Genomic DNA, 13,837 nt, shown 5'->3' on the forward strand with positions numbered 1-13,837 from the left:
GCCCGGGCCGCCCTGCCCCGCCCTCCCACCCACCCACCCCACCCCTTGGGCAGCCCGGCAGACAGCGACGCCCGCGTCTCAGGATCCGAAGCCCGGGCGCTGCGGCTCAGCTCTCTTCCGAGCTCCTGAAAGGCGAGAGCGGCTTGGCGACTCCGGCAGGTTGCGCTCCCCTCCGGAGCTGCTTGGATCCGCCTTCCTCGCCCAGCAGCGGAGGAGGAGGAGGAGGAGGAGGAGGAGAGAGGATGGAGGGGCAGAAGGATGGGAGGAGGAGGAGGGAGGGAGGGAGGGAGAGGAGGCGGAGGAGGAGGAGGCGGCAAAGCGCGGTGGCTGGCGCTACTGCTGCTGCTGCTGCCACAGCCGCTTCTGCTGGACTCAGAACAACGAGTCGCAGAAGGGGAGAAAATAAATAAATAAATAAATGCATGCAGCCTCCCGGATGCCGGCTGAGAGCCTCTCACCAGTTTAAGCACAAGCGCCCCGAGGGGCCAGGGTGGTCCCTGCCCCAGCTAAGCTGCTCCGGGGGCTGTGGAAGTTGTTACAGTTCATCCTGCCGGAATCCAGGAGCCCCCGGAGCACTCGTGGCTGGCTTCATTATAGCGAAAGCAATAACCTGGAACAGCCGCCACGCCAGCAAGCCGGGCCTCTCCTCAAAGAACACCCGAGAGAACACTGGTTTTCTAAAAGGGAGGATTCGCCCTGGCAGCTGGCTGAGGAAGAGGGGGGAAATTGGAGATGGGGAGTGCAGGGGGAGAGAGAGGAAGAAACAACTGTGCACTGAGTCTAGACTCCTGCCTCTTTCCATCACCACCACCTCAGGACTCCATTCATCTCTGAACAACTTTCTCTTAGTTAAACCTCCTAAAGACTTGAGTTTGGAGAGTTTGACATTCAAGAAAAGAGCTGAAAGAGGCATGGGGGGAAGGGGAGTTTCTTCTAGAAAAGGCGTCAAGGATAAAAAGAAAACATAGCCGGTGGTCTCACGAGCAGGGTGGGATACTGGGCTTGGGAGGTGAGACATCTGAGAGTTTGTATGTACCCCTGCCTTCCTCCTGGCCAAACGCCATTTAAAATTCCCGCTCCTTTTTGCTTCTGTCTAAGGGAGAGCTATCGAACACTCGCCTGGGATAGGGAACAGGCAACAGCCCCGAGTGGGGCCTGAGCGAGATACAAATGTAACTGGGAAGTAATTAACAGAAGAAATACAAATACAATAAAATATAGATAACATTACATTTAAAACTAAGTCACTTTGCAGCCCGCAGGGATGCTTCTGTTCGACGTTTAATACCCCTCCCCTTCCCATTTGAGTTTGACACCACTGGTCTAAGGTAGTAACTAAAGAATCAAAACTGAAGGGAGAAGAAAGGGCAATGACAAGGTGAGTGGCAGGCCTGCAACTCAAAGATGAGGTGAGCAGGAGGGATGGGGTGCGAGCCATGATCGTAGAAAAGTGTGTTTGGAATAGAGAGTTTGCGAATGATACAGCTGAGAGTGAGGGATGGCAGGACCAGGTATTGTATTTGTTCCCACATAGGTTTAAGGACTTAGAGCAAACCTCCAGTACCTTGGAGAGATCCTCACTTTATGGAAGGCCATGGGTAAGGGCAGCCCAGAATGAGAAGGCATAAAGAAATATGTGAGTGTCCATATTAAGGAGATCACAGATCCATCCACATATTGACCTTTGGGGTGGCAGCTCCCTGCCTATTTTCCAGCAACTTTATGACTTTTTCTGTAGTGGAACAGTATTTCTGAATCCCCTTCTGAGAAGGGCCATGATTCTCCGAGAGGAGACAAAAGCATATAGCTCCCTCTATAACACTTTCTCTGGCCCAACACCCTTCTCCATAGAGAATTTTGACCTTTGAGATTTCCCCATAGCTCCTACCTGCTGCTCATCTTCACTTTCATTTTCCTATGTTATTTGACTGGATGAAGAGTCGTGAAAACCAAAACCACAGAAAATGGGATTTATACTAAATTAGTCTCATGCGATTTAAAGCTCCTAATTTAACTCTTTTTCTCATAACCCTCTCCCTGGGCCTTAGAAGGTAGAAAAGAGTGTCTTCCCAATAAGCATTCTCTTATTTTCATCCTTTAGCATTCCTCCTACCAAGACCACTACCCAGAGTCCCCTTCACTACAAGGGATCAGCTATTGACTTTCTTTATTCCCATTTCAAATTCACCTTCCTTTTTTTCATCTGTATTCTGAGAAAATTTTGTTCTAGGCTGTCAGATTGGAAATGTTTTAAAAAGAGAGTTTTTACTACATTGTGTTTTTTTGGTCCTTGCCCTATTTTCTTGTCATTCTTCCTTCTGGGTCTTTTGTCCCACTTTGTGCTCTACATTTGGGTCCCTTGGCGGACAGAAAGGAGAGTGAGCAAACAGGTTAGTTCTGTATGCTGACAGCCTTACTAAAGGGAAGGAAAGTGAACACACAAATCACAGGGCCCAGTGCACTCCAAAGCTGAAGCTGGAAAATAAAAAAGCAAATCCATGTCAAGACTCAGGCCTAATCTCATTTCAACCAATTCTCCTTCCATCTCCAGGGGGATTCAACTCTGGCCCCAGGGGGAGAGCAAACCTTACTGTTTTTATTACAGAGCCAGGACTTTTTCTTTCTGTCTGGAGGTTTGTATTTGTAAGTCTAACATTAAAATAACACTTTGCAGAAACTAGAAGAATTCCCCAGGTCCAGTTAAGTCTTCTGGAGGAGAACACCAGAAACTATAACATTGTCTGAGATGTGTTTCCTCTCTCTGTCATTTTCAAATAACCCTTGGCAAGGATGGGTGTTGATGGGTTTAGTCATTGCAATGATCTATTAGAAAACTTCAAAATCCCAATGTACCTTGAAATCTGCAATGACTCGGGAACAGAATCCTAGAATTGGAGAGTTGGAAGGGAACTCAGAGACTAGTAAGACCTCCTCAGACTTGAGAGGAAACCCCACTACAACACACACCATAATTGGCCATGTAGCTTCTGCCTAAAACCTACAGAGGAGAAGCAACCACCTCTTAAGGCAGTCCATTTCACTACTCAACATCTCTCATTTTTAGGAAGTTTTTCCTGTGGTCAGCCCTAAATTGACCTCTTTTTAGTTTCTACCTATTGCTCCCACTTCTGGCTGGAAGCAGCTACAGTTCCCTGGTACCAAACAGAGCAAGTCTAACCTGTCCTGCTCATATCAGCCCTCCAAATACTTTAAAATGGCTATCTTCTCTATTCAGGACCAAAGATTGGGTGAGACAGCTGGGCCTATCCATCTTAAAGTCTCTGTAATCAATAATCCCTGTGAGACTAGACTTTTAGGCTGTTCCACTGAAAACAAAATAAGACATATGCTTTGTCATAGCAATATAGCATCACATCTTTAATAATAACAAGAGTTAATAAGTTATAAATCTTTCCTAGATACCTAGTATTTCACTGTTTTTAGAAAGACTGATTCCTGGGGAGAGTTTTTGAGTGTGAGTGTTTGTAAAAGTCAGGTGATCTCCCCAGCACAAACCCATGAAAATTTCCATGATAAGAGGCAGTGTTTCCTCATTTGTATGTCCAAACAGCTGCATGCCAGTTTATCAAATGCCATGCTATTATTTACAACTACATGAACTCTCAGTGTAGGCAGCATGGTGTAGTGGAAAGAGTGATGGATTTTTAACAACAGGATTGAGTTTGAATGCCAGCACCCAGTGATCTTGGCTATGTCACATCACTTTTCTTGACTGATTTTCTTGATCACTTTTCTTACCTATAAAATAAGGGGTTTAAGCTATACAATTTCTAGGGTCTCTTTCAACACTAAATCCTATTATCTCCTGCCATGGGAGTTCCAAGGTTTCACAAACCTGAGTCTATCCTGTTCTTCCTTGTCTCCTCATGTCTATCACCTATTCTCAAGCTGGGCAACCCAGGAAATGGCACTTGGGACAACTCTGGCTACTCATTAATAGCTGTTGGACCCTTTTTTGGGATTCTGCTTCCCTCTTTCAATGCCATTTTGTATGGGCCAGAAAATCTCACAGAGGGATGGAGGAACATGGATATCAGAGAATTATCTACGTGGGGAAGTCTTGGGGGAGGCAAAGGAGAATAAGATCAAGAGCCAGGTAGAGTTATTGGATTTGTCAAGAAGGGCTGCTTTACATTCTGAGACTGAAGCCAAGGAAGAGGGTAAGTGGAGAGTTTTTGATGTATGGAGGAAAGGCAATGAGGGAGACCATATCTGATGATGCCTCATTTCTCAGTAAGGTAGGAAGTGAGGTCATCTGACGTTTTTTTGAGAAAAGGAGATTTGGAACAATGTCAATAGGGACACAAAGATGGTTAAAAAGGCTTGCTTGTAATGATAGACATGCAGTAAAATTTAGATGACTAAGTTAAGTGACTTCTTCCAGTAGGAATTGAAATGCAGGTGTGGAGAATATAGATGGAGGGGGTATCTACTATACAGCCCCTTGTTGTAGTTCTCCACTAATTGTCTATTTCCCACCAAATCTACAACATTATAAAATAAAAATAAGGAGATTTGTCAAGAGAGCTAAATTCAACTCAATTCAATTTAATAAGCATTTCATAGGATCCTATATTTAGAGTTGTAAGGACCCCCAAAGGTCATTGAGTTCAATCTTTCATTGTACAGATGAGGAGATTGAGGGCTAATGAGGTTAAGTGACTTGCCCAGGATCATACAGGTAAAAAATGTTGAAGGCAGACTAGAATCTCCGGTCTCAGTTATTTCCTGTTTTTCCTGTATATAGCTTGCTTTGTATCTATTTGTTTGCTCCTTGTCTCCCTCCAGTAATCTCCTTGAGGGTAGTGACTGTCTTTTGCCTCTTTTTGTATCCCCCAGAATTTAGCACAATGCCTGGCACATAATAGGTGTTTAATAAATGAATATTGGTTGTACTATTGTTTTGTTTTATAAATGTATTATTGATTCCTAACTCTGGATCCAATGCTCTATCCACTACATCACAATGATGTGCCAGGCATTATGCTAGACATAAGATAAAGAGAAGACAAAAGCAAAACAGTTCCTGTCTTCAAGGGGTTTACATTCTACAAGGAGAAAGCAACATGTATATAAATAAGTAAATACCAAATATATACAAAGTGCAAATAAGGGACATTAAAAATTGGGGGAATCAGGAAAACTTAGTTGAGTAGGTAGCACTTGAGCTGAAACTTGAAGATAGCTTAGGGATTACGAAAGGATGAAGTGAGAAGAAGAGCATCCTAGGCACAGTGGACAGACTTTACTGGGTTTAATTTTGAAAGAAAGAAAGAGAGAGAGAAAGAAATAAAGGAAGGAAGAAAGGAAGGAAGGAAGGAAGGAAGGAAGGAAGGAAGGAAGGAAGGAAGGAAGGAAGGAAGGAAGGAAGGGAGGCAGGGAGGAAGGAAGGAAGGAAGGAAGGAAGGAAGGAAGGAAGGAAGGAAGGAAGGAAGGAAGGAAGGAAGAAAGGAAGGGAAGGAGGGAGGGAGGGAAGGAAGGAGGGAGGGAGGAAGGAAGAAAGAAATAGAATGAAAGGAAGGAAGAGATCTTAATAGAATATTACTATTTTATAAAAAATGAATATTATTAATATAAAAAGCATGAGAAAACATGAAATTATGCATAGTGAAAAAAAGCAGAGCCAGGAAAACAACATATACAAAGACTGCAACCACAAAATAAATGAGGCTACCAAAGCAAAATAACAAAGCAACCAAAACTGAATCCCTCAAGGGAAAGACAGGTAGATTTTAGTCCAAGAAGTGACCTCTAGGTTGAGTTGTGCCATGTAATCATCCATATGTGACTTTACCTTTCAAGACCTCAGCTCCCTCATTTGTAAAATCAGGCTTTTATCTCATCTGGGCTGACCTAGAAAATCTATAAGATTCCTTTCTGCTCTAAGCTATGATATATGGTTAGACCAAAATTATTTTCTTTTAGACATAACACCAGAGTTGCTTCACCTTATTCCTCCCATGTGCAGTGAACTTTCCATATGATAACCTGGTCATCACTTCTTTAAAAAAAAAAAAAAAAAGGACCATGAAGACCAATTAAATGGAGAGGCAGCGTAGTGTAACAGATAAAGAGCTAGACTTGGAATCAGAGAGATCTGGGTTCAAGTCCTGATATTTAATGACTGTGTGATACTGGGCATGACACTTAACCTCTCAGTACTCCAGGCAACTGAGTTTTCTCACTTGGGAGTTCTCTATATCAATAACATCACGGTTCTAGTCCCTGTCTCCAGTCTCTCATCCCTATTTAAAAGGATTACAAAAAAAAATAATAATAAGACTGAGAAATATGTTGGGGGCACACAGGCCAAGCTGAAGACTTAAGAATTGTTGGACATATCTGTTTCTCAGCCAACACCCTCTGCCTCTTATCCCTGAGATAGCTTTCTCCACTCACTGGAGGATACTTCCTAAAAGGATAAAGCACTGTGCTTAGCTTGAAGTTTAAGGAAACATTTTTTTCTTCCAATATCATTTATATGTATACCTTGTTGGTGTTTGTGGACCTGGTCACTAAATGTCATTCCTTAGGCTTAGTCAGTATAATGATGATAACACTTCAGGTTTCAACAGCTAGTAGGCTGGTCAGGAATGGGGAAGGATTGTTTTCCTACTTTGGGTACTCCAGGTCACTCTTGTCATTTTAATGCTGGAATCTTGACCCAAAGTCAATTCATTGTGGTACGTTTATTCCAAGATGAATAGGACCAAACTTTGGCTCTCTAGACAGGAAAGTTTTAATTCCAGTTCTCCTACATCAAGTATCTGAAAGGCTTATGAAGTGATAGTTAATCTACACTACAAGAATTTATAATTCTCTCCAATATTCACACACACACACACACACACACACTTATACCACATACACCTACACCTACACACACAGACACACACACATACAGAGCCCTTTCAGGGGGTAATTAATAATTTAGCAAGCAACAAAGCATTCTGATGATTAAAAATATAACCGTTTAATAGATATTTGTTTCTACAGTAGCTTGATATTTCATTTCCCCAGGAGGGCAGTTTTCCTGGCTGCTCTGGGTTTCTAACAGTAAAATGATCAATCCGGCAGATACCCAAAGGCCATTAGTTAGGGAAGAATGATGTTGGGTAACGGGTTTCCAGCAGACACAACACAGTAGCCATAATGTTTTAACCACTGACATTTATTTAGTGTTTTTAGAACTCATACATTATAGGATAAATTTTAATTTATAACCTCATTATATAATAGGCAAATATATATAATACAATAAATTGCATTTGTACACATAAATACAAAATTTGAGGTAGGGCCTCAAGAATAATGACTTCTTAAATAAACAGTATATAATATGCACTATTTAAGATATATATGATGTATCATTTGTAACATAATATATTTTCTTCATGTAAAGCTAATGAAAAAATATAACGACCTGATTAGGGAGTATATCTTTATTTTTTACAGGCAATATTTTCCCTATGGATTGCCTGTATTCGTGACATTATGCAAGTATGTACCAGTTAACCTATCCAGTGATAGGTCTGGAATAAAGTGCCAAAACAGACACAAAGGACATAAGACATTATGCATGACAGACAACAAATTCTAGTTCAATGCTAATTCTTATCCTAATGATGAAATACACCTATAAGGCAAATGGTATCCTGAAGATGTATTGAAAACATGGCAGGAAAACCAAACTGTTGAAGTCATAAGATTCTGCTTGCTCTCCAGTGACAAGTTAAACCCTAGATCAAAAATGCACTCTTTCTTTGGTTGCAGGCTTCTTTGAGATGGCAAAGGGAAGGACCATGAGATAGCAGAAGTACATGATCCTTCTGTGGGCCTGGAGAGCCAGATCTCAAGAGGACAGAAGTTCCAACATTCCATAAGTCCCAGATATTCTCTTTGTAGAAAAGTGGGAATCAAGGCCCCATTTCCCAATCTGTTTCTTCCAAGCTGGAAACTCCCCACACAAACTACGGTTGGACAAGTGGAGAAAACCCCCCTTGCATGGCTCATCCAAATTGATGTAGCTGGACTGCCTACAATTAAAAGTGCCCTCAATCCATATTTCTAGCATTATGCTGCCAAAACATCAGCCCTGAAAAGAGGAGCAATCCAAGGCCAAATCCCTGTCAACAAATACACACCAGGATGATCTTGCTCTCCATGGTCGCCCAAAGCAATAGGATTATACAAGTCTCCAGGAAGGGAAAGTAAGCAGTGAGATGGAGCACAAAGGAAATCCTGACCTTCAGCATGGAAAAATCAAGCTAACTGGTAGGTAGGTAGAAGGAGATACTGAGCACTGAGGCACCTCTAGATGAGCCATGAAGTAGAACTTAATTCAAGGTTAACTCAACCAAGCAAAACACTGACGTAAAGGGCAATCCAAGTCTGGTTCCATTAAGAGTCATTTTGTTCAACCCTTCTTTTTGAAGCATAAAGTGCTCTTGCTTCTTGCTGAAACACAAGTTGGTTACATTTCTTGCATATTAAAAATACTTGGAAGACCCCAAAACAGTGGAGATCATCCAGGATTTGCATCGAGTGTCATTTTCATGCACAAAATAAAAAGTAGGACATTTGAACTGGTCCCAGAATTTTACCTCTTTTGAGCACATAAGCATGTGACAAATATAATTTTGAACATATTGAAAGCTACTAACTTGCAAGGCTAATATCTGCATAGAAAGCCACAACACCAATAGTTAAGAAATATACAATTATTCTCCTTGGAGGACCTTACAGGGTCACTGGTTTTTCACATATGGCTTTTTGTTTTGGAATGGGTTTCTGGCATTTGTTGGTGTCACCAAGATAATTTCATCAATGGAAAATTACCAAGTTCTTCCACACAATAATAAATGAAACACTTTCCCCAATAACTCCAATGTTCTTTGATCAAATGGAAAATTGTCAAGTAGTAGAAGCCCCACATGTAGTTTATGGTGATACTGGTAACTTTTAAAAATTCATTTATTTTTCTTCCTTGAGTTGGGTGCAAGCATTTTAATATCATAGAAATATCTGTCAGAGCTGTGTATATATTAGCTGAAATAGTACTGACCAACTGCTTAAGTTACGCTGGACAGAGATCAGTCTTATCTAATGTCTCTGAACAAAAAAGATTGAAACTTGGGAATGGCTGTCCCAATGGAAGAGATGAAAATTTAATATTAAAATTCTTCAGATTTGCAGCCCCCAAGAAAAGTTAGGCATTTCTCGCCTGGTACTTTAAACAATTTTCATCTGAGATTTCAAAATAGCCAGAAAACAACAGATGGTCAAAGATACCTGTGTTTTATCTTCTTGAATATTCTAATTAACACAAATGCAGTCACTTCCAACCACACAGCTTTTAAAACTATCCAGTCAAAAAAAAAAAGTTTAACCAGCAATTACATTAACTTATCATTTGGATAACCTGGCAACTCTGGAAAGAATTATTTTCTTTTAATCACCAATAAATAATTGGAAGAAATTGCACTGGCTTCTAAAATCAAACTCAATTTTTAGCCAGAAAGAGGAAAAGTAAGGAGAGAATGATAGACAGAGAGACACACAGAAACACAAAAATAGAGAAGAGATAGAGACAGAGATCGAGAACAGAAAGAGAAAAGACAGAGACAGAGAGACAAAAACAGAGTGGAGGTGGGCAAGAATCATCATCGCCTACTACATGGTGGTAATGGATTTGTGATCTTTTCTCCAACCATCAAAATGGAAAGGCTTCTCTGATTTAGAAAGGTACGCCAAACAGATTCCCCCAGCTGCCCTCCTCTACCACAAAAACCACTAAAGCCATTTGGTAGGGCCCATTCTCTTAATCACATTGCTCTGCCAAACCAGTGGTAGTTTCTTATCATTATGGCTTTTTCCAGGAAGTGAGCACACTATGCCCCTATGAAACCCAATTGGCATAGGTGAATCAACAGCATAGCTCTGTAAGGCTAAGTTGTGAGTGCTGATTTGGTAAAGTCTCTGTACAAAGAGCACTATTCTGCCTCTGTGACTGACAACAAACTCTACCCTAAAGTGGGGGTGGAGGGGACCTTGCAGACTATGGGGGGAGGGGTGGAACCAAATCTCCCAACCCATTTTCATTTCATTTTTCACACACTGCTTAGGCAGACTTTGAAGTTCCACACCCATGTCAGCAAATGGCAACTCTATTTGCCCTAGAAAAGAGAAAGCTTGGCAAAATGAATTGGTATTTTATACAAAAGAAATAGGTTTCTCTTGGAAAATGTGACATTAAGATCTGGTTTGGGGTACTGTTTTTTAAATGGATGAAAGTATCACATCAACAGACATATGTTTAACTGAATATTTACCTGAGACCCTGTAACGTGAAGACACAGAGACAAATAAGAAAATGATCAAAATGGTCCCTGAAAAGGAATCAATTTTAAATTTGATGCTATCATAGTGGGCCAAAAAAAGAGAAGAAAAGAAACTCCAACTACTCTACTCTAAAGTCACCATTTCTACGTTATTTTGTAAGATATTTATATGGACATAAAACAGCACTACTGGCACATACTATGTGAACACAGATCATTCTTAAGAAAGCTCATCTACTTATGTATAGGATATAAGGAGATAATAAAGGTTACAATTTTGCTCATCTTGGTAGACATATTTTTCTCTCTCATTATGATGCAATTACAATAAGTCCTATAAATGGGGAATTCTTAAAATTGGATTGGCTAAATGTATTCTTAAAAGCTAAAGTCTTAATTGGCTTGATCACTACTTACCTAAGCTGTATTTATCAGAAAATTCTGTAAACGCAGTGACCTAAAAATGTTCTACCAGTCCAGGGACAGCATGATTGCCTTCTACTAAACTCTCTATTTCTCTATATCTTTATGATCACAGTTGGCAGTTACTGTGAGTGAAAAAAGTTGAGAGTAAAAATGAAGAAGTTATCAGTCTGTCTTTAAGAGTTTATGTCCTATATATATAAAATATATAGACAGAGTTGGGGTAAGTCTTGTTTTCCCAGAGGTCAAAAGAGAACAATATTTCTACCGCTTATAGAAAAGCATTTAGAAGAAAAGAAAGGAGAGTGCTACACTGAACCACACAGCTAAATATCTTGTTAAAACTAGACCATAGAACTACCGTGAGAATACAAAATCAGGCACAAATTATATGATGGCTTCTTGAGAAGAGATTGCAGAAAGACATACAAAAATGACCCAAAAACCCACACATGTGGCTTCAAAAAGAAAGATTTAAATGGCAGGAACAGAAATGATTTTTCAGAGTTCTATGCTGAGAATGAAAAATTAGGGACTTCAGACTATGAGACCTTTGGTCCAAATGAAAGAGACAAAACCCAAATTATTCATAGAAACTCAGGAAATCAACAAATTCAGTGGTGTCCACATGTATCCACCTGGTCTTCTACCAAATATACTTTTTGATCATTGTCATTTTAATTCTTTCCAAATATATTGTCTTATGTTTTAATTCTCTGGAAAAACTCACTGAAATTATTCATTCGACACTCCATGCCAATACCTTCCAAATTGTCGGTGGCCTTGGGGCTGAAGTCACAACATCTTATGACTCTGCTTCAATTCTACTTTGGTCACCAAAAGGAAACATGCTGCACTCACTCATCAAACCATTCCTCCTTGTGGCCCAAATGACTGGTGGAAACAACTTTTCCAATCCTCTCCCAAAAGGTAAACAACAGCATGCTACACAAGGGGAAAATCCAATATATAGGACACCACTAGCTCAAAGCCAATACTGCTTCAAGTGGTCTGTCTAGCTCTTCACTACAGCATGCGACAAAAAGTCCTACTTTTCTAAGCAACCACTCTCATGCACGGAAGTGAAGGGAGATGAGGTAAGTAGGGAGTAAAATAAGGACATGGGAGAGAAACAAGAAAAAAATCACAAATCAAGGTTGGGCTATTGCTGCCATAAAACTAGCACTGGGTCCCCAGTTCAAAATCTTTCACTGGCAGTTTCAATCCCAGGGATGATGTTCCCAATGGGTCAATCATGTTCTTGTAGCGCTCTCCACGGTGCCGAGCCAAAAATGGACCCCAGTCTGGCTGTGGAGAGCAGACCAACTTGAGCCTCTGAAAAAGAACCAAAGACACATCCGTCACAGGACACAAAGACTCTCTTCCTTGCACCACTTAAACTAAGAATTCAGAAAGGGCTTACTATTAGACCCATTTAGCTTGTGACTGCCTAGAAAAGACAAAATCTCCTTTGGCAAGAAGTTGTTCCACAAGATCAGACCCAATAATTATCTGGGCCAGGAAAGTTAAAAAGGAGATTTACTTTGGTTCATTTGAAATTATTTACATCACCCTGCAAGTAATATTATCATGCACTGCTGCTTAAGGTTTGTTTTGCACACAAATTTGCAAGATTAATAAAGGATGAAAAGCCCAGATGTTAATTAGATATTTTTTCCTCCAAATGAAGAAATTTGTAAAATTTTTCCCCCCAACTGCCAAGCATGCTCTTCAGAGGACCCATGCTCAATTACTTTCAGCTCTGGAGTCTCAACAGTGAGTGGGTAGTGGTGGCATCAAAATAACTAAATTTTCTTTAACATATTCCGCAAAAGGATATAAACGACCAAATAAAAACTCTAATCCAAACCCAAAAGATATATTGTCAAGAGAGAACAAAGATGTTAATTATCATATGCAAAAAAAAGTGGTTACTTCTCTCTTTGGTTCAGAGAAGTGTGTTCCTGAAGGCAAGCTAAAAATAATGGGAATTATCTAATTCTCTCACTGAAATCTTTACTGAAAACTTAATTTGATTGGAGAATTTTGTATTAAAAAAAGAAAGAAAGCAAATCTCTGGCTATGCAGAGGAGCAATTATATGTTTATTACCTATTAAAATGCATCTGGCTCTCCTATGTTACTTTAATCTCCACTTTAATTATCAGTTTGCAACCTTTATATCCCAAATCAACTATAATAAATGTATAGAGCCAATGCACCAGGTTAGGACATCGCAGGCTAAGACGGAAATGCACCATGGTTAACACATGTCTGTTCCAATTGAGCAGAATTTCAGAGCAGTGTGCTAAGGTGATTCATTGGGACACAACAGCACAGTCACTAGGTTTCATTATATAAGTGATCTAAAAACAGGAGTTGAAATATAGGAAATATTCCTGCTGAAAAAAACTGAATTACTGACTTAATGAGAACAAGTCTCCCTCCTATATCTTCCAGGGGTAACTATCACATTCTAGCAGATCATTTCAAATTAAAGAATTTCAACTTCCATTCCCCTGGTTTTTGTATATTTTCTAATATTACCCCATGATTGACATTAACTTATTCTACTTTTTGTATCCCACATCCAAAGAGGCTTCTTTATTTCTACTTCAAGTTGACTTAAAGGCCAAGAACCCCAGACTCAGTGCCAGTATTACTGTCCTCTAGTGAGTCATATATTTCCTTGTGCTCCATGCACCAGAGGTCATCCTCAAGGGTCCTCTAGATTGTAGCCAGATTTTTCTCTTAATAGTACAACATGAATCACTTGGATTCTGACAGTGATAAAATCTAGATTTCACTTTACTAGTAGCTTATATAAAGCAGTAGACATTTTCTCATTCATTCTGAAAAGGTGTTTTTGCATTGATGAAGGTGAACATGTGCTATAGAATCACATCATCTTAAAACTTATGAGTTGGAGAGGACCTCTCCAAACTAGTCCCTTCATTTTAGGAGGAAATCAAGGCTCAGAGACAGAAAACATCACCGAATCTGAAGGTAGACAGTTCATAAGCTCATTTGTCCAACCAAAGTGGTTTGTGGACC

General features: G+C 40.2%; 1 protein-coding gene across 1 annotated transcript in view; it reads right to left on the reverse strand.

Moving 5' to 3' along the window:
* Positions 1-11,735: 11,735 nt before the first annotated feature.
* SLC6A5 (solute carrier family 6 member 5) overlaps positions 11,736-13,837 on the reverse strand; it is a 69,412-nt gene continuing 67,310 nt past the window's right edge. The window contains exon 15 of the mRNA XM_072622000.1: positions 11,736-12,119. Within this exon, the coding sequence (XP_072478101.1) occupies positions 11,964-12,119 (156 nt within the window). The 3' untranslated portion in view covers positions 11,736-11,963. The remainder of the gene's footprint in view (positions 12,120-13,837) is intronic.

This window comes from Notamacropus eugenii, chromosome 6 (genome assembly GCF_028372415.1).
Source record: "Notamacropus eugenii isolate mMacEug1 chromosome 6, mMacEug1.pri_v2, whole genome shotgun sequence".
Lineage (NCBI taxonomy): Eukaryota > Metazoa > Chordata > Mammalia > Diprotodontia > Macropodidae > Notamacropus > Notamacropus eugenii.